This window comes from Serinus canaria, chromosome 4 (assembly GCF_022539315.1).
Source record: "Serinus canaria isolate serCan28SL12 chromosome 4, serCan2020, whole genome shotgun sequence".
NCBI lineage: Eukaryota > Metazoa > Chordata > Aves > Passeriformes > Fringillidae > Serinus > Serinus canaria.
The window spans coordinates 47080726-47104231 of NC_066317.1; the positions used below are offsets into that span (position 1 = coordinate 47080726).

Genomic DNA, 23506 nt, shown 5'->3' on the forward strand with positions numbered 1-23506 from the left:
GAGAGGGGACGCCCGGGCCGGGGTCCTGCCGCCCGCTGCCGCGCCGGAGGGCGGCGGAGCAGCGGCTCCGTCCAGGCGCTTCCGGGCGCGCCGGGCGGCGGGGGAAGGAGGAGAAGAAGAAGGAGGAGGAGGAGGAGGAGAAGGAGGAGGAGGAGGAGGAGGAGGAAGGGAGGTGTGGGTGGAGGGGAGGGGAGGGAAGGAGGGGTGGAGGGAGGCCGGCTTTTTTAGGAGGGAGACCCTCCTTCGCGGCCGCCCGCTCGCAGCCATGGCTTTGAAGGAGGCGGGCGGCAGCATCCTGCCCATCAGCGACATGGTATCGGGGCCGTCGGGCTCGCCGTTCCCCGAGGTGGTGGAGCTGAACGTGGGGGGCCAGGTGTACGTGACGAGGCACTCCACGCTGCTCAGCGTCCCGGACAGCACGCTGGCCACCATGTTCTCCCCGTGCCGGGGCGGCCCGGCGGCGGCCCGCCAGCTGCCCAGGGACAGCCGGGCGCGCTTCTTCATCGACCGCGACGGCTTCCTCTTCAGGTACGTGCTGGATTACCTGCGGGACAAGCAGCTGGCGCTGCCCGAGCACTTCCCGGAGAAGGAACGGCTCCTGCGGGAGGCCGAGTATTTCCAGCTGGGCGACCTGGTGAAGCTGCTGTCGCCCAAGGTCACCAAGCAGAGCTCTCTCAACGACGAGGGCTGCCAGAGCGACCTGGAGGATAGCAACTCGCAGGGCAGCAGCGACCGGCTTCAGCGGGCGGCGCTGGACAAGCGCTCGGGCTTCCTCACCGTGGGCTACCGCGGCTCCTACACCACGGTGCGGGACAACCAGGCGGACGCCAAGTTCCGCCGCGTCGCCCGCATCATGGTGTGCGGTAGGATCGCCCTGGCCAAGGAGGTCTTCGGAGAGACCCTCAACGAGAGCCGTGACCCCGACCGGCCCCCCGAGAAGTACACCTCCCGCTTCTACCTCAAATTCACCTACCTGGAGCAAGCCTTCGACCGGCTGTCCGAGGCGGGCTTCCACATGGTGGCTTGCAACTCCACGGGCACCGCCGCCTTCATCAACCAGTACAGGGACGACAAGATCTGGAGCAGCTACACAGAGTACATCTTCTTCAGTAAGTGCTGCCGGCGCCCCGGTGTCGTCCCCATCGCCCTCGTACCCGGCGGGTGCTCCTAAAGTACAGCTGCACCCCCAGAGCACTCGCTGTCCCAAAGCAACATGTAGCCGGAGAGAAATGGGGGCTGCCCCCTTTCCCCTCACTCCGCTCTGTCACCGCCATAGTTCAAATTCCATTTTGTGCGTTGTGGGGCGGGACAGGACTGCCTAAATTGCCCCGTCCGGAGCGCGGCGTGGGTGCATTTCCCCACGCGCGCCCCGTGGGGCAGCCTGGGCTGATCCCGCCTTTCGGTGCCGAGAGGCAGCCCCTCCGTGTCGGGGTGTCCCGGGGGAAGGGTCGCTGGTTACGGATCGGGGGGCTACGACCTCGGGGTGGGGGGGGTCCCTGCCCATCTGGGCTGGCGCGGGGCGCGGTGCGGGCGCGGCTCCGGCGCGGAGCGTTGCGGGGCTCCCGCCAGCGAGGCGACGCAGAGATCCCCGAGCAAGGAAGGGTTTTAATATTTTATCGCTGCGTTTCCTTCAAGTGAGCGCACTGCGCCTGGGCACGGTCCCCGTGAGGGAAGGGACAGCCAGGGCACAGCCAACTTCCCTAGGAGCAAGAAAGAGTCTGGCTCCAAGGTGGACGAAAATTGGAAAAGAGAAATTAACCACTCCATAGCTAGCTCCTAAGCCACTCCGCTGGTTGGCTGTGGGTAGCCTTAGAGGTTTCGGGTCACTCGCAGATAGGAAAATCGAGCGATGACGAATGAGTTTCAATCTGGCAAAGTATGTAGTGCTATGTAGGGCACTGCCTGAGCAGCGGGTTCGGGTCATGAAACTGCAGCTGGATCGAGAACACCATCCCCTGGCAGAGATTTGTCTTCGAAAGGCAGAGGCAGCCTTAAACATTACAGATGTGTTTGAGAGTCGAGCGAGCCGGCAGGAGAGAGATGTGGTCTGCATTCACTTTTTCTTCTTCTGCCTCTGTGTGGTCTCACGCTCCCTGAGCAAAGAAGGGATGAATTGGCAGAGCATCTGCCTGCCTCTGTGGTGAGGTGGGAGATGCAGCCTCTGACTAACTCCACTAGTTAGGCACCTGAACAGAAGCAACTTGTTTGCCCTGCAACACTGGACCTAGGCATGGTATTTAATAAAGGAGGGAAATGTGAATGGATTTCTACTGGGAGGAGAAATTCATTAGTTTATATTGCTCCATATTGTATAGGTGGTGACTTCCATTTGCTGAGCAGACTTGAATACTCAGATCAATCTTTGAAACTGGATTAAAACAGTTTTTGAAGATTAATTGCATAACCTATCACTGGTCGTATTTCAATGGGATATGTGAAAACTGAGCTCTAGAGGAGCTTCAAATTCTCCTGGGTGGGATTCTGTCAAGTATTTTACATGATTATTAAACCTTCTTTCTCAGAAAATTTGACATAATTATTTTCTAAATAATAAAATTTCACTGATATAGTATGTACTGTTTGCTTATAAATAGATTTGTAGGTGCATAATTTTTTTCATGAGCATTTGTGATGCTCATAATGGTTTTTTTATTTTTTTGTGTGTATGTCACGATGAGGCTGCTGTATAGAACAGTCCTCTAATTCACATCAGTGTTCCAAATTAATCCCCAGTGTAATACCACTGATTTATTTGGAATCATGCCAGGGATGAACTGGATGTTGCATGTCATGATTTTTGTCTTGGTTTTTAGTCTTCAAGCTTCTGATGTGAAAAGTAAAATAGTTGGTTCGTTACTTAAATGGATACAGTTAACTGAAAATTTATGGTTTTGCTTAATTTTTCAGGTGGGAGTTTTGTTTTGTTTTACTTTTGAATGCAAAAAAAAAGACACAGATACAAATGGGCTGAAAAGGTGTTGGGCATATTTTAATTTTGGTTGCTTGTTATGCATTTAGAATCTTTTTTTTATGATGACTTTATACATTGTTTTATGATCAGATACATTTCTCTGAAATATAGCAAGATGGAAACAACACTAAAGAAAATCACCAAAATGGGAAGAGAAACATGTGAAACAGTGCCTGAAGTAAATGCTTTAGTTTTTTTGTTGTCTTTTTTTTAGTCTGACTAAATGTCCAGTTGATGGAGACTGTTGATAAAACAACACTTTATTATGATAATAGTTATAAAATGCCCTGGATGGGTTGTGTGCGTGCTGCTGCCTTGCCTGACAGCTGCTCAAGAATCCAGCAAAGGGAGAGCGAGCCTTGGAAGCCTTGTGCTCTGCACCAAGAGTGACAAGAGGGATCAGAGCTGCTGGCTCTAAGCTCTCCAACAGCCTTAGCCAGGGCCACGTTCCATCCTTGCTCATGAGCAGAGCTTAATACACAAGAAGAAGAGCAGTTGCTTTTCAGTTCATTCCTTGCCAAATGTCCCCATGAACCCTGAAGAGGAAGCAGTTTTAGGTGGGAAGTTGCTGATTTCAAGAGCTCTCCTGTCCAGCCCTGGACTGTGTTTTACAGGCCAAAAAAATATCAAGACTAAAGACTTTAGGGAGCCTATTCCAGTTTTGGACAGTGCCTGAGACTTAATTTGGTGCTAGCGAAGAAGAAATGCAGTTTTATGTCCCACTGGAAAAGCTGTACCTGCATCTGCATTTGTTATTCACAGCATGAGCAGCTGCAACCAACAGCAACTGTATTATTTGTTGGTCTGTAAGTCCATAGCAGACACGTAAACTTATTTTTCACCATTTCTCCTGAGGACTGTGGACAATTGTTTCCTAGTAATGGTAGATAGCAAAGTGATTGGAAACGTACATCAGGATATATTCATTCTGTCTGTTTTCTGAGGCCATAAGTGGCTGAATGAGTTTCTACCCAAGAGCTACTAAAGAAAGACAAAGGTTTAATCTGTGGTTTGTGAAACATATTTTGGGTCTCTCCAGGATCATTCAAACTTTGGTAGGTCTTTTGAGTTGAAATGATCATCTATCGCTTTTCTAAAAAATGGAAATTACTTTCTATTCTAAAACATTCTGGCAGATCAAATTCACCTGGGATACTGCATATGCATTAAACTTATTTATGAACTGCTCAATATCTAGGGATAGATGCAGACTAATTCTGATTGAGGAACCAGAGGTTATTTGACACTGCTTACCAGGAAATAATGCTCCAGCCCTTGGCAATGTGTCATGACAAACACAAAACCAGATTTCCTTCTTAGTATGTATAAATCCTATTAAAAAAATTAAGTTCTTTGCCCCTAGTGGTGTTTAAGCTATCATGTATGCAATGACAGATTCATTTGTCTACACAGTTAGTACATGGCCAGAATTTAGCCTGTACCGTGCCTTGGTGGCTCAGTTCTGAAAAGTGCTCATAGATCTGTTCAGATGTCCATTACAAATCCTGTCTCTGTCTCTTAAAGGTCAGTTAAAGAAGTATGGTAGTGAAAAGGCTCTGCCAGAAAATACCACAAACTGGTTTTTTTTGGCTCCATGCTATTAACACTCTCACCTTAGTACATGTGAGGATGACTTGGGTCAGGTTAGTGTAACATGAGATGCATATGCAATTTGGGAAGGATGCTCAAAGTCTTCTGCTGCTTAGTTTCACACTGCCATGGAGGATGACAGATTAATTAATTACCTGTTGACATACAGTAGGTTATGGCCGTCACAGAAGTTGCTTCTAACTGGAGACAGGAGACCTTGCTTCTTCCTGTGGCTGCAAGCACTGTAACATGTCTTCTGTCATTGTACATCTTTGTGAGAAAAGGGTGAAATTTACATGTTTAATGTTTTTGAGGGAATTTTTTTGTGATTCACAGTATCTCTCAGTACTGTTGTGTAATGCGAGATTGCCTGTGCATGCTATTACAAGTTTTTTTCTTCTGTAGAATCTAATTAGTCCTAATGGATTTTGCTTTTAACATCTGCTCTGCAATGTGACTTAGGGGTGTTGAGAGTATTGTGCTCAGCTGAAAGCTTACTATGCTGAACTGACATCTTTATTATAAGAAGGATACAGTAATATTTCCTGAAAATTTTGACATGCTTTCTGTGTTGACACTCCTGTTTCACATATGACAGTTTCTGTTTTCCTTTTCTCTTGTTTTTGTTTTATAACAGGTGACATTAGCATGGATTTATGGTGCTTATTTTCCACTTGCAGTCACAGCACTTTCAGATTACATTGGATGCTGTGGAAATTGTCATAAACAAGTGATAATATTTTTGTAATCGGATGGGGAATAAGCAGTTGGAGGAAATGAATTTTTAGGAGACAATATTATATTAAAAAAACCCAAAAAACAACCCAAACTCCAACAAAATCATAGCAGCAAAATCTCCACCCAACAACAACAATGAAACCTAACAGACACTGATTGTGTTTGCATGTAAAATACACTGAGGTGTTGTAAGTGCCAAATCCAGTTCAGCATCCACTGGGGTAGTGAGGTGTTGGTGGGTTGGCACCTAACCCTAAGCTGCTCTTCCAAGGGCAGAGTGGTGTGAGAGCCACCCTGCATATAGTTCCTGTGACCATGTCAAGCTCTTCTCCATCCATTGCTGCATCTTTGGTGGAGTTTTTTAATCTGGAATAAATATATGTAAGACATTGAGGAGAAAAAGGAGACCAAGGAAGTTACATCTCAGTGACACGTGGAGATAAATTGGGACAATTTACTTTGAACCTGAACCAGAGTATCAAAGATTAGAGTACAAATTTTAGTGTGGTGAGGTGATGTGGAGGATTAAATCAGTACCACAAGCACAGTGTAGAAAAGCTTCAGATTTCTAACAGTTTCAAGATCTAGAATGTTGTTTCTGACAGGACTGTTGAGCAAAGCCCTTTAAAGAGAGATTTTGTAGGCAGTCCTTTGGCTTTGGAAAACTGGTGCAGAACTTTAGGATGTTCTGTTTTATAATTTCAACTTTTAATACAGCTTAAAATTAAGTAAATAATAGACTGCTTCTTATTGTCATTCTTCCAAAATATATGTTTCTGAATGCAAAGGGATGAATCAAAGTGTGCAGTCATATAATTAATAATATAACAATATTACTCTTATGCTGCCACTTGATATGATGTGTGATAATCTAGTCTACTGAAACTGGTATTCTGATGTTAGTCATCATTTCAACCAATAGACTTTATCTCAGAATTATTTTAAAGTATGAGATTAAAAAGAACTTTGAAGAGATTTGACTTTCTAATAAAAAATTAAAATAGCCTGCATTCCTCTACAGCTGATATAAAGACACTGCTGCAGTGTAAAACTATACCAGGAACCTCTTGATTTTTTTTTTTTACACTTCTTTCAAAATATGCATAACTCAATACAATGATTTGTGATCACATTCTATCTATTGTCTCCAGTTTCTGGTCTTACTACAGTAAAATCGTATTTTAAGTATTGTGGAGCCTTTTAAATATTTTGAGCTGAGTGTTGAAAATGTTGTGTGGTATTTAAAAAATAGAATTAGAGATTAACTAAGAAAACCCACTATCCTGGAATTATATACCAGGATCAGTGCTAGATAAAAAATGAGCAAGAATTGATGGAAGCAGCTGTTATTTCTGATGTCAGGAAATGGAAATACACTGGTTTTGATATTAACCCAGACTGGTATTTCTTGGGATTACTGGGAAAAGTGACAGTGTTAGAAAAGCTGACTTTGCTGGATCTGTAATATTTTTCAGGAGAGCCACTTCTTGGTGTCAGATCATTTCATAGATTTCCAAGGATTTATGACAGTAGTTGCTGGGAAATGTTTATTTTTTCACAGTAAGATGAGCAAATCTTATTTTATTTTTTCTTTAGCATCAACACAAAATTCTAGTTATCTACTGTTCGAGCACAGAAGTTATGCATACAAAAGCTTTATTTTAATATTCCAGGCAGATTTTTTAAAATTAAAACATTGCTGCTAATGAAATATATTTTGCAATGTTTGCTTTCTCAGTATGATGTGGCTGGTATTTCACTATGGCTGGCCTTCTCCTTTGCTGCAAATACCACATTTGTTACACTGTGGTGAGAATTTGTGTACCAAACCAAAATTCACTGAGATTTGCACCACGAGGTTGTTCAGTGATTATCCCCTTTCTTGCCATAGTTCCACACACAGGTCTCCAGAAATTAAAAGCTGCTCAGGCAGCTCTCTCAGAGGTCAAAAGATCCTGTGCCTGTGAGGAGGGAAGGGTATCAGGAGTGGTTCTTTTCTTGGTCCAGCTGAGCACCAGCATGGCCTGGGCAAAGTGGCCAGAGGCAATTGCTCGTGTTCTGGTGTGTTACCAGGGTAAGGATGAGCTCAGAGCACCCAGATGGGTCAGGAAGGAAAGTGCACAGCGTGGTGTGCATCCATCTCACCCTGCTGGGGTCCTGAGCAGCTCAAGGCAGGTGTGGTGCTTGGTGGAGCTTGCAGCCAGCTCAGCATTGTCCTGCATTGTCTCAGCAGTTCCTGGGTGTCACACGCTGCAGGAGAGGCCAATGGTGCAGCCCTGTTCTGCGTTTGCTCCCAGATTTTTCTTCAGATTTTCTTTCTCTCTTTTGGAGTACTTTACTGTAAGAAGTCTGTAACAGAGTTAAACTGGCCATGGTTGTGTTAGCAGGGCTTTTTCACACTACAGACTGCTTATTTTGTTGGTAGTTATTTGACTGTGATTGAAAAAAGTTGAAGGCACTATACCAGCTGAGATCCTAACCTAACAAACTGATGTTATTTTTATATCCAAGGATGATTTTGTTTCACTTTTCCTTATAAGACATGCTCTTTTTCCTGAAGCATGTGGAGTACCAATGCCACTTAAATCATGGCTCTTTTATAAACCAAGCCACTGGAAGTCCAGTGGAAAATCCTTAAAAAAATTACTAGGCAAATTCCATTTTGCTTTAGCAAATCAAATGCTTCATGATGGATTTCCTGTGGAGGTTGTTCACTCCAGCTCGATCAAACTGGATGTTCTTTTTCAGAAGAAGTAATTTATACTCTCCTTAAAATTCATATATTGAATAAACGTTAGGAGAAAAAAGTCCTATGTGTAAAATATGATTCTCAGCAGAATTTGAGTACTTTCATTTAAATGCTTTGTATTTTAATTTTTTTTTTATTTTTAAGCCAGTAATTGCACATTTAGCTTTTACTTCATATAAATTCAGGAATATTAAGAGAATTAATTCATTTTTGTTTTTTTTCTTTGACCTAAATAGAACTAATCATATATATATATAAGGACCAACAGTGTGTGAAACTGAGAATGATCAAGTTCCATTCAAAATTGCAACTTCACTGGGACTGAAGCAACAAATAGCCTTGTGCTAGTCCCTCACAAAAAGGTGAAATTCAAACTACACGAGTGGTAACTTGGTTTTGTAGCTGTTTCTAATACACAAAATCCTGTCGAGAGTTAGGCAGTGATGATTTGTAATTTTTATGGCAACTTTAGAAACTGGTGCCATTCCATTTTGGTTGCATTTTATAAGATTGTGGTGGCTAAACTTACCATGTTTTATGCATTTTGACAGTGTAGCTTCAGAAGACAAACTAAAGGGTGCATCTTGCTGCAAGGTGCAACTCCCTTCATATCATCGCAGCTCTAAATATTTTGGGGACTTCACCAGTAAAAATCACAGTGGTGTTAATGAGCTTCATGATTCTAGCAACAAGATGAACACAATGCTTTAAAAACCTTTATATTATACTGTTTCTTTGTGAGGTTACTTGTATGTTGTCTCTCCCAGGGCTGCTCAAAAGAGGAGCTGTGCCTTCAGGGATCTGGAGTGTGTTTGCCCATTCCTTGTGGGTCTGCCTGGCCTTAAGCAGTGTGAAGGCTGCTCTGAGTTACAGCTGGTGCAATGATTCCTTCATCAATATCTTGCAGCTGAGAGCAGCTGGGTCAAAATGTAGTTGTGCCCTTTCTCATTGTTCCTAACACGCCTGAACCCTGTGGCAGAGGCTCTGAGCAGGAGGTGCACAGACAGGGGCTGCAGCCTCTGGGGACTGCCACTGCCTCTGGGCTGGCTTTGTTCTGCTCCAGCCATGTACCCTGTGCCTCACCTGTTTCTGTCCCAACGACATGCACTTAGCAAAAAAAAGAAAACTAGAGTAGCTTATAGAATAAAAAACAATAGTGCTTCCTTTTGAAGGGAATGCTACAACACTTTTAAAAAAAATTCTGTGAAAAACTCAATGCAGAGACAACAATTCAGTTACAAGTGCTCATGGCAACCAGTGCTCTAAAATAGGTATTCTGCACACCTCTTCAGGGGTAGAAGAAACTGCTGGGAAACTGAGGGGAAAAATCAACATAATTGGGTTTTTTTCATAAATGAAAGTAAGGATTCCAAGTCTTTGCCTAGCATATGTTCAGTTGTGTTAAATAATTATAGAGATGTTCTCTTTGCATTATCAAAAAAATATTATTCAAAAACTAAGTCAGTGTATTTTATTTTTTGCATGAGCGAACAACAATAACCTTCAGATTCATTTGTATCTTTTGTCTTTCATGCCTGCTGGGTTTTACCCTTTAGTAGTATTAACAAATATTCCCAAAGAGAGAAGTCCTAGTGCTCAGGGACTCTTGTCACATTCTGTTGTAAACATTCTCCTGCAACTTAAGTTAGTGGTGAAATTCTTCTATGTTTTATTGAATGTAGATGTTCAGAGGTTCTTTCAATGATTACAACTATGTCAGTGTATTCCACAGAAGTTATTGGAAGTGTACTATCATTCTAAAAGCTTTGTATTAGTGAATATTTTATATATGTCACAGGGATCTGTTAAACTCTTTATTTATTGATAGGAGCAAAAAGACCCAGTATTGCATATATTCATGATTATATAAATATTTTTTCTGTGAAAGGGTTAATTTCATAACGTCTTACTAACAGTTTAATTAAATGAGATTCCACCTCTTTTTGTTACTCAAATCATCACTAAAACCACCATACCTGCAAAACTATGAGAGCAATGACAAATGTCCAGTTTGTGTATACAGAACTATTCTCTAACACTCTGGTTCTTAATCCAAGCTTTTTCATTCTCATTGGAACTCATGAATACAAAGTAATATGAAAATCGACTCCAGAAGGGCTAGAAGGCAGATAAAATAAATCAGTAAAATTGAGTGCCAACAATTTAATTAGTGTAATGTGTAGATAATACAGCAGAGAAAGATTAAAACTAAACAATACTTTTTGCTAGCTTTTCTTAGTAAACACATTTTCTTTCCCTTTCTTCTCACAGTCACCCTTTTATAGGCAGTCACTCACCAGTATTGTTCTTTTCAGACAGCTCTTACTATTTCTGTTGTTAATGCATACTGTGGCTTTTGAGCAGTTCTGAAACAAAGCAGAGGCATGGCTACTCTTGCCTTTCCATCTATTTTTGCCTCTTTCCAGTGTATTGTAATATAAATATCACTCCTTCTGTCCTTAAAATACCATTATACAGCTTTATACAAATGCTGATCAATATTGCTGAAGCTACATGGACTTCAGGGGGAAAAAAAGAAAGAACAAAATAATTTGGCTATTCATGATGCAAGATAGAATGGGACTGTTGTCCAAGCAAAGTTGTTTCTGTCCTTTTTTAATTTCAAAATTTTGGCATCAAATCCCACACCTGCCTTTCTGCTTGACTGACCATTGAGGTACCCCATCTTTGGAAAAGAACTTTGTGTAATTAAACCTTTTGATATTTAAAAAGTAAAACAAAACTCTTTAGGGAACGGAGCTAAGACCACTGTAATTAGCAATCCTGCTTGGAATTTTTACTTTCCCAGGACCCATAGATTTCAATTTTCTGTTACTAATCTCTCAGAAAGCTGTGCTTTTTTACCTGTCTTAATATTGTTGTAGCTTGCAAATATAAATTTCTCATCTTCACACTGTCAGTTTGTTTCTGGGAATACAGGAAGTGAATATAACCTCTCTAAATCTTATAGACAGACACAGTCTGTGTGGTTTTGTTCCCCCTAAAACATATGGAGTAGCAGATAATGACATCCTTTGGCTTCAAAACAACCCTGTAATTCTTTAGGATAGAAGGGAAAAACTTTTCAGAACTGTTTGTTATTTAGATACTTGAAGATTATTGGAATTTTTGAAGTTTTACCTCATAACCTGCTAAATTTATATCTTCATGTGACTTTTAGCTGCCTACTAGTTCAGCCTCCAGTCATAATAATCAAATTTTTATTCCTCTACTTTCAGTATTTATTTTTTCCACCTGTAGCTGGAGTAGTTTGGTGTCTAAATTTGTGGAATTAAGCCCCTAAATAATTGCATCTGTGATCACATTTAATTGCAGGAAGCAGAATGTGCTCGTGGCAGAGGAGATTAGGTTAAATGCTCTCTGTCTAATCAGTTCCCCAGCTACTGTCTCCTGGCAGTGCTTCCTTCCTAAATCCCATTTCTGGGGATGCCATGAATAAAAACTGCACGGCCTGTGCAAGTCCATGGCTTCAGAAGATGGTTTTGCTTTTCTGCTTGGAGGGGTCTGACGGGCTTAGGAGCAAGGCTGAGCATTGCTCACCCTTGCCAAAAGCGTGTGTGGGGCTCGTGGTGCTTTTGGGTGCCCTGAGCAAGGTGGGTGTAAGGCCCTGGGGAGCTGGAGGGTGTCTGTGCTGCTGCCTTGGGCTCTGCCATCCCAAGGAGGGACAGCTGGAATGGGTCCTGGCCAGGCTGGGGATACCCAGTGGGTCTGTCAGGGCTAGTACAGCCCTGGGGGGGTCCCATGGCTGTGTATATATATATATTTTTTTTTTTTATATTATTTATATATATTTCCCATGTCTGCCCTCTTTGAATACCAGCAAAGAAGTCAAAACCTGCATCTTCCAATGAGCTCTGGCCAGGCACCATAGTCACAGGTGTGCTTCAGTGCCAGAGCAATGAGTCAGGGTGGGGCATTCTGCAAATAAAAAACTTCTTATAGCACAAAATACCTCAGAAATAACTCCTTGAGTTATTTTTATACATGAAAACCAAAGGGTTCTTTGTCAAAGTTGCATCTAACTAATATTTATGCAGAGTTATGGCACCCTGTTTGTGTTCCTGCAACCTTGCTGCTGAAGCAGCTTAAATTCAATAGTAACCTCAGAATTAATATAGTTAATCTAAATATTCATTATTTGTCTGCGAAGTATGGAGGGACAAAAGCAGTTGTTATAAACAATAAGTAACCTGAAATAAAATAAATGGAAAAATTTGCCTTTTAGACTATGGCAACATTTTTTCCTTTATAATTAATATTAATGATGGATGGAAGAGTTTTGTATTGTCACACGTGATGCATAAAGGTAAAGAGGAACCTGGAGTGGTTGTTTAGCTGCATTTTCTGAACACAAAAAATATATTCTGAACATTGAGAAGACATTCTTTATTTTTTAAAAATATTTAAATATGTGATTTTTAAATCAGGATTATCCTCTGTCATCATAGTGAGATTTCTAGCAAAAATAGTTAACCTTTTTAATGAACCATGTAAATCCCATTTGAGAATAATATGAGACTAAAATTGACCTCCAAATCAATGCTTTCAATCTTGAATGTATTTTCAGAAAATCCAGTCAAGTTCAGTGAAAATTTCCATCTACACTTTGAGCACCAGGCAAGCAGCAGGGACAGAAAAATTTGAATTTAGACTGCTGGTTTGGAAAATTTAGTTTTTCTTATCACCTCTGTGACTTGCAAGAAACCACTCTTATTTCTTTCCTTCCTTATCCTGTGGTTTTATCATAGGTTTAGCAATCCAGAAATTGACATTGTATCAAAATTCACCTTGCTTTCTAGCAGTGGTTAGCTCTCATTCATTAATTTGCTCAATTGGGTCAGTTTGTAACAGTGAAAGCAAGGCTAGTAAAAGCTATTATCAAGCAGTCATGTAGCAAGACTACTGCAAATTAATAGACAATTACTGCTGGTCCAGAGCATGTTGCCATAATTTCAGTTCAAAAAGGTATATGGTTTTAGACTGTGGATCAGGAAACTAAGAGTACTAAAAGTTACATATGATAGGCTCATAAAACTCAGCCTTCAAGCTTCCTAATAGACTTAAAAGTTCCTTGATGAAAGGCAAAACATTTCCTCCATTAAGGGGGTGTTGGAACAGTCTGTGCAGTGATGCTGTGCGTGTTGTGTGTCCTTTGAGGCTTTCAGGACTTGGCTGGATCAAGCCCTGCTTCCCTGATCCAGCCTTATAACCGACCACGCTTTTGAGCAGGAGGTTGGACTGCTCCTAAGCTATCTTCTGGGTCTCTTCTCTCATGTGATTTACATTGACATTGGCTATTTGAAAACACTTCTCAGGAAAGGGGTAGTGAACTGCTGCAGGTAAATTAAGTAGATGCTAGAAAGCTATAAATTCTGATTATTCTTAAAGTCAAAAACTTCAAAGCTTTAGCTTTATGTTGTCTTTTTACTTACATCACTGTGTCCTATCAGAATGGAAACAATTGCTTCAGGATAAAGTTTCTTGTAGGACTTTCTGGCCCAAGTTCAAATCCATAGAATTTTTAAATATGCCACAGTTAAGAGAGTATCTGAAAGAGTAATCAAACCACTTCTTGGACAGCAATAAGTAGTTGTTGATCACATGTTGCTTGAAGAAAGGACTGTCACAAATTTAGAAAATCGCCACTGTTTAAAATAATTTTTATTGTCAATCTTTAGAGAGATCCTGGTGCTGTCTCTCATAAAGGTGACAGACTGCCTTGGATTTCTTTGGGTTTCTCTCCATTTTGATGGTTTTAATCAGTGTTTAGTTCCTTTATTGTGGCGTATTTTTTTAGCTGCTGATTTTCAGCTTCTATATTTTTCCCCTAGCATAGCTTAAATCAATTTATGCAGCAACTGCAAAAATGTTGAAGAGGATTATTTTGGTAGCCTTTTTTACTATTAAAAAAATAATGCTAAAGGAAATATGAACAATATGGAGTTACTTGTTAGCAAAACACTGCATAATGGAAGCATATCATAAATACAAAGTAGTTAATTATTAGGGTGTTTCAACAGTTTACATTTTTTCCTTCTTGAAATTTTAATGTGAGAATAGAACATGAGGTGCTAGTAACTGGGATTATAAAAAAAAAAGTGTTGGATATTCCTCTTGCTTTCCCCACATTACTGAAAAGATTGCTGAAGTGATTTAGCTGAAGTGCTTTTAAAAATTCCCTTATGACAACAAACTAAAACAGAAATATTGTTTGCTTTGACTGACACCTAGTAGTTAAATATAGATACATGATCATAGGGAAGCAGCATAATAAGAAGATCTTAAGTAAGTTCTTGTGTCAATTGCAGGTTGTCAAAACACTCAGTAGCAATGAAATTGTGTCAGTTATGCCTAGTAATATGTTTTCTTCTCCAAAGTTATTCTTTAGGTGGGGCACATGTTGTTAAGGCATAGTGTATTTCCATCACTGTTTATTGCAATGGAGGGATTGGGCAGATTGGTCCAGATAGCCTTGTTATGAGCTCACCTACATCCACTTAGAGAACATCTGGATGTCCTGATGGTGTCAGCTGGTCTGTCCCTCTGTGTCCACATTAAATATAAATCAAAACTCAAGTGGCACGGTGAACAAAACCCTTTGGCTTGTGTGGTGTGAACTTTCAGTCATTGATGTAGCTTGTATTCTAGAGAGGGTTTTGTTCAGGATGGTACAGAATATCTGTACCAGCAATACATCAAACTCTATTCCTGCAGTTCTGGAAAGACGTTGGCAACAGTGTTAATCAAGTGTTTAACATTCTGGATCATAACGGCCGTAATATAGAGATTACAACAAGTTGTAGAAATGCTAAATAATAGAAAGGTGTTTATAATCACTGGTCTTTATGAGGGCTCTGCAACTTTTGTAATTTTATCCAATCTATGCTCCATTGGTTCATGTCATGTGTACTTAACTTCATCTGTACAAAGCTGGTCCAAGCGAAACAGGTCAAATTCTTTGCATGTTCATTGAACAATTGTAGGTGATTTCACAAGGCATAAAACAAAGGAAGCTGGGGCTGCATCAAAGGAATGTTTGGAAGACGAGAAAATCTCCAGCTTGTACCCAAAGTGGCAAAATCCCAAAATTTCTGATTTTCTGGTCTTGCAGATTGCTATGTTACAATGCTTTCCATATGACATGATTTAGAGAATCAAGTCTTGAAACTGCAAATTTGCAGTGAAATGTGTACCATTAAATACTGTAGAATTTTAATTTCCCAGAGTTACACCAAATGAGGCTGCTGGGACTCAGGGCTCTGCTGAGTTTGTCTGACATGATGCAGTACCATCTAGTGGAATCCATTGCAGCCTATCAGCTCAGGGATTTTCCTTAAAAGGGAGGTTTTCTGTGCTTTGCCATAAAATGATGAATGTTATGAATGTCATGAATCGGTATTCAAAACTGATGGAAGTCAATGGAATTTCTTCTGCCTTTTTGTAAATGCTCTATTTTTTTTTTCCCTTTCTATTTTTCCTCTTTCTTTGTTATATTGATTTTCCACACTAGATGGCAGTGCCTTAGCAGTAGTCCATGACAGGGGAATTGATTTAATTTATCCAGAGGGGAAGAAATCCTTCTGTTTCATGTTTCCTTCTACATACATAGCTTAAAGAATTGCAGGTGGGAGACTGGAGTTTGATGAGCCACATACGGATGGGCAAAGGAAAATGCTAATTTTTTTTTTCCTTTTCCTTTGTACAAATGGAAGTCTATTCAAGCTGATCGAACCAGGCTTGAGTTGGCTGGATGTGAGATGAACTGGGGCTGTCTTTCAGTGCTGTCCCCAAGGAATTACACTCATGGAAACTTCAAGTGAAAAGCTGTATTGAGTTAGAGCTGAGAGTGTAGCCAGACTCTGAGCAGATTGCCTCACAGTTTTAAACCATATGTTGTCTATACTGAGAAATCAGTGAGAGAAAACACAGCTTCTTTCTCTTTCCAAGAAAACCAAGTGCTGGAGAGCTGAGAGGTGCTGGGGTGCACCTACGTATTGCTGTTTTAGTGCTGGAAAAGTGCTGGGGCTCATAATTCCATCTATGACCTGGGATGCAATCCTGGATTGTGTGTTAGTTGAAAGACTGGAAGTTTGCTGACTTGTAGTATTTTAACTAAAAGATTATTGGAATGAGGATTGAGGGACACCATGATTAGAAACAAATGGGCTCTGGAAGAGTAAATGTGGCAGTAATAGGTGAAGGCTAAAAGCTGGAAGTTAGTAGTTGGAGTTCAATTTTAAATGAGTAAACAATGTTCAAAATTTATGGATGAGGCCCTTGAAAACAGAGGGTTATTAAAGCAAGCATCTGTCTCTATTGTTCATATTTTCAACCTTCTTGAAAGAAAACCTCCAGTTAATGCTCTGAAAAGAGGGGACAGAAGTTTTTAAAACAATAAACAGCAAGAGATTCTGCAGTGAAGACAAAAGAAATAGACATATCATTATCAGGAGAAATTAAATATCTTACAAGAGTAGGGAAAAAAAGAAGACACCTGACATAGGATTGATTGACTGTATGAGGAATAGATGAAAGGAAGAAAGTATAAAAGCACCTGAAAAAAACCCCAAAAATTAGAAAGCCAAGAGCTGTCAAAGACATTTTCTCTTTGTAAAATTTATGAAGACTGTTCTCCTTGTATGGTTTGTTCAAAAATAAGATGGTTTCAAGTTTCTGTCCAATTTATACTTCACAAAGGAAAATTTGATGCAATACCTTCACCTTTTTCATTGGAGTTAAACATTTAAAAATCTGGAAGGCTCTTGCCTGAGGCTGGGAAGCATACTGCCATGAATATTTTCTTAAAGAAAATTTAGCTTAACTTGGTGGCTCCAGGGACCTCACTGCATGCATTTTCTGCCTTATTTATTCAGTTTGTTTTTTTTTTTTGTTTTTTTTTTTTTGCTACATCCTTCCTGAATGAGCTGGATAAAGCCAAATTGAAATACAGGAAAACAAATTTTCTCTTACTTTTTTTACTGGCTCTGCCATAGCTGAAATTTCATTAATACTGCTGGAAGGAAGGCAGGCCAAATAGATGTTTATCTGTCTTCCACTGCAGCAGTCACAGAAACAGAATATTTTTTCAAAATATGCTGCTATTTGCTGTCATTTTTTGCATGTCACAGAAAGTGATAGTCCTGTCTGTAATTTATTACATAACTCTGCCAGAGCAGAAGATGCAGATGGCTTACTATAAAAATGCAATTCAAATTATAATTGATAGTACTGCTTCGATGATTCCTTGCTAGTGAGGGGAAGCAACAAATGGTTCTAAGTCGGAGTTTGGTGTGGGAAAATGAGCCTTAGTCTTGGGGCTGTTAAGTGGGAGGTAGAAGTTGCCAGTTCTTTAAATCAGAGAGAACAAATGATTGAATATAGACTTCCCACCTCCCAGATGAGTTTTCTAACTGCCAGGTTGGATTGTCAAGGGATGTACTTATTCCTTTTGCAACAGGTATTTTTTTCTTTCTGAATTTGAATATAAATATCTTCCCTCAGAGATTTTCATAAAACAGAAACTTGACTTCCAATTAGGCTTCTTCACATCAGTAGAAAGAATGACACAGAGTTTGAGAAAAAAATATTTATATGGACAGTATTATGCAGAAATTTGAACTTGGGGATGTTACTTGTTGATTGCTTTTGTGTTCTGTCGTGGTTGGTTCTCTTTCATCTTGAGGTGGATGGTAAAACTGGGACTTTCCCTTGGTACAAGGAGTTTCACTCTTCCCAAGTACACAGTTTTAAAGACTGGATTGTAGAAAGTATTCAAGTATTCAAGAGGCAGGGAGGCCCACTGGATACCTGTAGCCATTCTGTAGCCATGTTCCCCTTCTTTTTTTAATCAGGGATGCCCAGCACTTTGCCAAACAGAAGGAACTGTCTTCTTTTTTTTTTTTTTTTTTTTGTTCATGCACTCTGAGAGAAGTTGACTCTAATAGAAGATTTTTATCTTGCTCACGTGTTCTGAATGAATCTGAAGAACCGAGGAATGCCAGGATACTTCAAACCACCCAAATGATTTGTCTTTACTCATATTCATGATTTAATTGAAAGCAGGAGGTTTGTCTTCAAGAATTGGATTTTGTAAGCATAAGGATTACCCTTGTTTGTTAAAGGTAAACACTTCTCATTAAAACTTCTATTTCCTCAAAAATCATTGTGCTCTTCTCGATTGTTTCCTTGGGTTTACTCTGGCTGTGTTCCTGAAAAACAAACCCAGACAGAATGCCAACTCTGTCCAGTTCTGGTAATCAGGCACTCACAAAGAAAACATTCAAGATGTTCTCTTTAGCTAGTACTGCTTATGGGTTTGTACTGCTGCTTCCCCTTCCCACTATTTCATTGGCCTCCTTCCGATTCCCAAAATGTAACTTCACCACAGGAACAAGAGCACTGCCACTCATGCCAAATTAATGTTAGCACTTCTCACTGCAGCTTTTATGCCATGCCCTTGCTCAAGTTTTGTAGATTGCACTTGAATTACTCCATCCATTGCCTGGAAGATATCCTTCTGACTCACTGGACTTCGGAGAAGCATCTTAATCATAATCTTAATCAATTTTGAATGGCTTTGCTTGTCAGATTCTCTTCCAAAATACTCATTAAGTACTCCTGCTGTCTTCCTGATTTTTCCTCCTCTCCCCTACTGGGACATATACAGCTTCCTTGCTTCTCTTGCCATTACAGAAGGATTTGCATTGGAAGTGACCTTAATGAGCAGGGACACCTTTCACTAGATCAGATTGCTCAAAGTCCCCTCCAGTCTGGCCTTGAACATTTCCAGGGCTGGGGAATCCACAACTTCTCTGGGCAACCTGTTCCAATGCCTCACCATCCACACAGTGCAAAAATTCTCCTCAATATCTCACCCTTATCTAACTATACCCTCATTTACTTTAAAGCCCTTCCCCCATGTCCTCTCATTGCATGTTCTTGTGGAAAGTCCCTTTCCAGCTCTCCTGCAGAGAGGGAGAGGGACTCTGCAGGAGTCTAGTACTAGAAGGATCTGTAAGGTTTTCCCTGGAGCCTTCTCTTCTCCAGGCTGAACAGCCCAAACTGTCTCAGCCTGTCCTTCTACAAGAGGTCCTCCAGCCCTGTGATCAGCTTGGTTCTGGACTTGTTCCAACAGGCAATAAGGCCACTAAAACCTTGATGAGACACTTAAAAGGGCTTACTTTTCTTTACATATTCTGAGTTAGAGAAAAACCAACAAGAAACTCTCAAGAGGTCAAAACAACAAAAAAAGCCTTTACGTGCAACTTAGAAAATCAGAGAACTTTGGCAAAAGCTTTTGAGCAACGTTCAATCAACTTAAAACATTCCACAGAACATTAGATTAGCCCATTAAATGTAAGGAAACTCCAAGCCTATCTGACTTTAGATTTCTCAAAATGTTACTCAGAATTCTGGGAAGAGGTAATTAGAAAAAGACAGAAAAGGTACAGAAAAGAACAAACATTAACTACCACTCATGATTCCAGTTGTGTTCAGCTGATAGAAATTCCAAGAGGAAGGAGGATAAAGATGTACAGGATGAGGTTGGCTTCCTGGGCTGTGAATGTTTGTTGCTGGGTCATGTTGGTCATACTCCTCTTCAGAGGCTTAAAAATTAATTCATTTTGCTTTCCACTGTGAAACTGTTTTTGTTTTACATTTCTTTTTACAGTTTTGGGGGCTTTTGTGTGCATTTTGGTGTTTTTGTTACTGTTAATTTAAAAAATTCTGTTTCCTTATACAATTTCTTCTGACTGAAATATGTTGTTCCACCAGCAGTTGAAGACTGTGGCATTTGTGCATTTGGTCCATTCTATCACATTTCATTTCATTTGTAGCAAAATTAAAACCTTCAGAATACATCAGCTTTGGTTGTTTCTTAATTGTCTTTGTTTTCTCATTTCCATCATGCCACACATATGGAAAACAGCTGGTTCCCTTGTTGGCATTCCTTAACTGTTACTTCCTACAGTCACATGCTGGTCTAAATAAATGCAAACTCTTTGGGTGGCACAATAGAAAAAAGAGATTGGTATTTTCTTTATAAAATGCCATGCTTCTTTCTTTTTCTTTCAATTCATTTTTTTGATAGGGGCTGAATTACATAATTTCACTGTTTATGCTGTCCTAATTTATTGCATTTTATGACTAAAATTCTGCAGCATACCCAGAATTATTCACTACTTTTGTCTGCTGCTCTAGATACAAATCCTCAGTTCATCCAGAAAAAATTGAGTTGTTTGCTAGAGAGAAGATTCAGATTCAACTGGAGAAGTGAGAAACTTCTTCTGTAGTCTGCAGAGCTCTGTGACCACGTTCTGCTGGGGGATCTACAACAATAGCCAGATTAGCATTTCTCACACTGTCATTTCAGCTGCCCTGGGTTATTCACAGTCAGTAAACTTGGTCAGCAGCTTGTGCAGGTCCCTCACTGATGGTAAGGACACTTTCTCATCAGATGCAGCCACTTCTCCAAAAAATTCCAAAGGGAGATTATGGGCAGCAAGATACCTTGGGATGTCCAGGTTCCCACCAAGCCAGCTCTCTGGTGAATGCTTTCTTGCAGGTGCCTGCACCAGCTGAGTCAAGGCAAGTTTGGCCCTCTAGTTTCCCCTGCAGGCTGTGGCTACTATTGCAATCTGTGTAGGGGTCTTTTTTGTTTATTTAGCAAATGGCTGTTTCCTTCAAGTGTGGAGCAGTTGTGTCACTTTTTTAATGTGAAGACCTGAGGATTGGCACAGCATGCTGCTCAAAAGTTGGTGCATGGGGTAAATTGTGGCTGGCCTTGCAGTACACAAGTAATAAAGCTCTATGCATTTTTATTTCTTAAGACACACACACATACAAAAAGTAGGCAAATTATTAAATAACAGCTAATAAGATGTTGGACTCTGTACTTTTTTTCCCTTTTTTTGGGCTTTTTGCCTCATTTCAGAAAGTCACCAGAATTGATGTAAGTGTGCTGTCTAATGATTGGAGCAAAATTACTGAGGTAGATGTCCTTCCCACTGTTAGAGGCAATAACTTACAAAACTGAAATGTAATAGTATCTTTGCTAATATTGCTACATCATTATGTAGTGAGTTTTCTTATCTTTAAAACAGTTTCTAAGAAATAAAATGGGAAAATGGCCAATTTTACTCAACTTGAAAGTTATTCTATTAAAAGAATTTTAAAAGCTATCCTAAAAATTAAACATTTATTGACTATTTCTATTACTGGTACTGCATCCTGTGGACTTGATTTTCCAGTTTATGTATGTAATTTTAGCATTGCCTCATTGCCATTTTCGCTTTGTGAAATTTTATATTGAAGGGAGTGTTTATGGAAAATACAGTTCTCTACAAAGATGACAAGAGAATCCTGAAACATTAAAATTCAAGAGGAGTTGTCTGAGGGGGAAGGGAACATCATATTCAATCATGCTATTTCTTAAGAAGTCAACAACAAAAGACACAGGATATTTATCTGAAATGATCACAGCAGTGTATACAGACAGAAGGCAAAAACAGATGTGGCATTTTAATTTAAATATTCAAAATGGCTGGTCCTGTGGAACTTGTTTACCACTGTTAAAATTATTCCTTTTCTTCCTTTGGAAGTTTGTTACAGCTTGGGATGCTGCATGTTGTCACTGGCTGTGCTGCTCCCCACATCTCAATTTCTGACATTTGGATACAGTGGGCAGCCTGGGGTTGGCATCTGCTGTGCCTCCTGGGGCTGGCATGGGCAAAGCAGGCTGGTGTCCAAGGAGGGGCTGTGAGATACTTCTTAGAGACAACGAGTCAGGGCAGACACAGAAGGCTGGAAACAAGAGTAAGGCAAGGTGAGAGAAAGCATTTTTATTTTCTAAATGGCTAAGGATGACTTAATTAATCAACTGCTGCTACAAAATCCAGAACACGGTGGGGTCACAAGCACATTCCTGTTGGACTTTGTTGGGCGTGCTTGATATTTATCTTTTTGAGTCTTAGTGTACTCACTTTCCTTTCTGACATTTAAAGTATCAGTGGAATTAAATCTTGTAAAATGAAACATCCACCCTAAAACATTCTCCTCCATTGGCTTTAATCTATACCTTTTAGTACCAGTCACTATTTATTTACTGTATCAGAGAGACAAATTAAAAAATCTTTCAAAACAGCTAGAGAAGATATATTCAACACAATGAGGAGACAAAACCCCAATTCCTGCGTGTTCTTCCCAAATCACATTATAGATTTTCCTCCATTCTTAAACCACATATCATGTATTTTTCCACCTTTTCGTTTGCATTTTTAAAATCATTTCAGTTGGGGGTGATGTTAATTTTTATTTGAAGCATTTGCCAAAAATCCTTAGGCAAGAGTTGCTAAATTTGTACTCTGAGTGTGTAATTCTCCTTTCCCTTACTGGAGGGTGGAACTTGTTTCTGAGTGGGATGTTTTATAGGAAAATAAATAATGAATGCTACCTCACACCTCCTCTCAGCTTACAAAAGGTTTTGAGTCCTCCTGAAAGACTTGGCTCAGTGGTGGATTTGGCAGTGTCAAGTTAACTTCATGATCTTAAAGGTCTTTTCCAACCAAAATGATTAAGTGATTTTATGACATTGTTTGACTTTCTAATAAATTAAAATGTGTGAAAAGAAAAAGGAAAAAAGAAATACCTGCCTATTAAGTTTCCATAGTAACATGTATAGAATATTTGGAAAAATTTGATTTTATTACCTGCTTCTATTGTCTGGTATGAATAGATCAGTGTGGCATGATGAATTTTGCTTTGTGTTTTACTGGGCTCTGACTTGTCATGGCAGTACAGGCAGCAATCAGTGTGATGTGCAGAGGAAGGAAGTTTAGCTTTGTGTTGTCACAGAAGTTTTATCTCCTGTATTTAATGGAAGAGCCAAGGGAAGAGAGCTGCAACCTTCAGCTTCATGTTGTTACAGTTCTCTTATGAAAAAGAGTATAATAGGTAAGGTTTGAAAACCTGTCTTCCTTAACTAGTGGTGCTGTATATCTCTGTGTTTCAAAATTGCTAATATTTGTTGCCCAGTTGGTGGTGTAAGGTGTGTTCTGTCCTCTGGAAGTGCAATTCCTGTAAACTAATAACTCTGGGTCTGGTGCAATTCCTGCACCAGACCCAGAGCGAGCAGCGAGCCATAAACCCACACAGCCATGGCTGCTTAAGTAGTTCTGCTGAGGAGGATATGAAGGATTAGCTCTAACTGAGATCTGCCACAAATCAGTCTCAGTCTGCTTCATTTTTTGCTTTAAAGAGTATTTAAAATAATGGGATACAATAATAATTTTATTTCTGTGAGCTAAAATATAATTGATCATATCATAATGTGGTCTGCAAAGATTAGAGATTCTTAGGTCTTTCTAGTGTGGCTGTGTGGGAGTGGAGTGATAGATATTCCTCTTATCACAGGATAGATCTTCTATTCTGCAGGTTAG

The 23506-nt window shown here is 40.2% G+C and overlaps 1 protein-coding gene across 1 annotated transcript in view; it reads left to right on the plus strand.

The window, feature by feature from the left end:
- Positions 1-265: 265 nt before the first annotated feature.
- The window catches only part of KCTD8 (potassium channel tetramerization domain containing 8), a 92121-nt gene continuing 68880 nt past the window's right edge, over positions 266-23506 (plus strand). The window contains exon 1 of the mRNA XM_009101456.4: positions 266-1109. Coding sequence (XP_009099704.2) covers positions 266-1109 — 844 coding nt within the window. The remainder of the gene's footprint in view (positions 1110-23506) is intronic.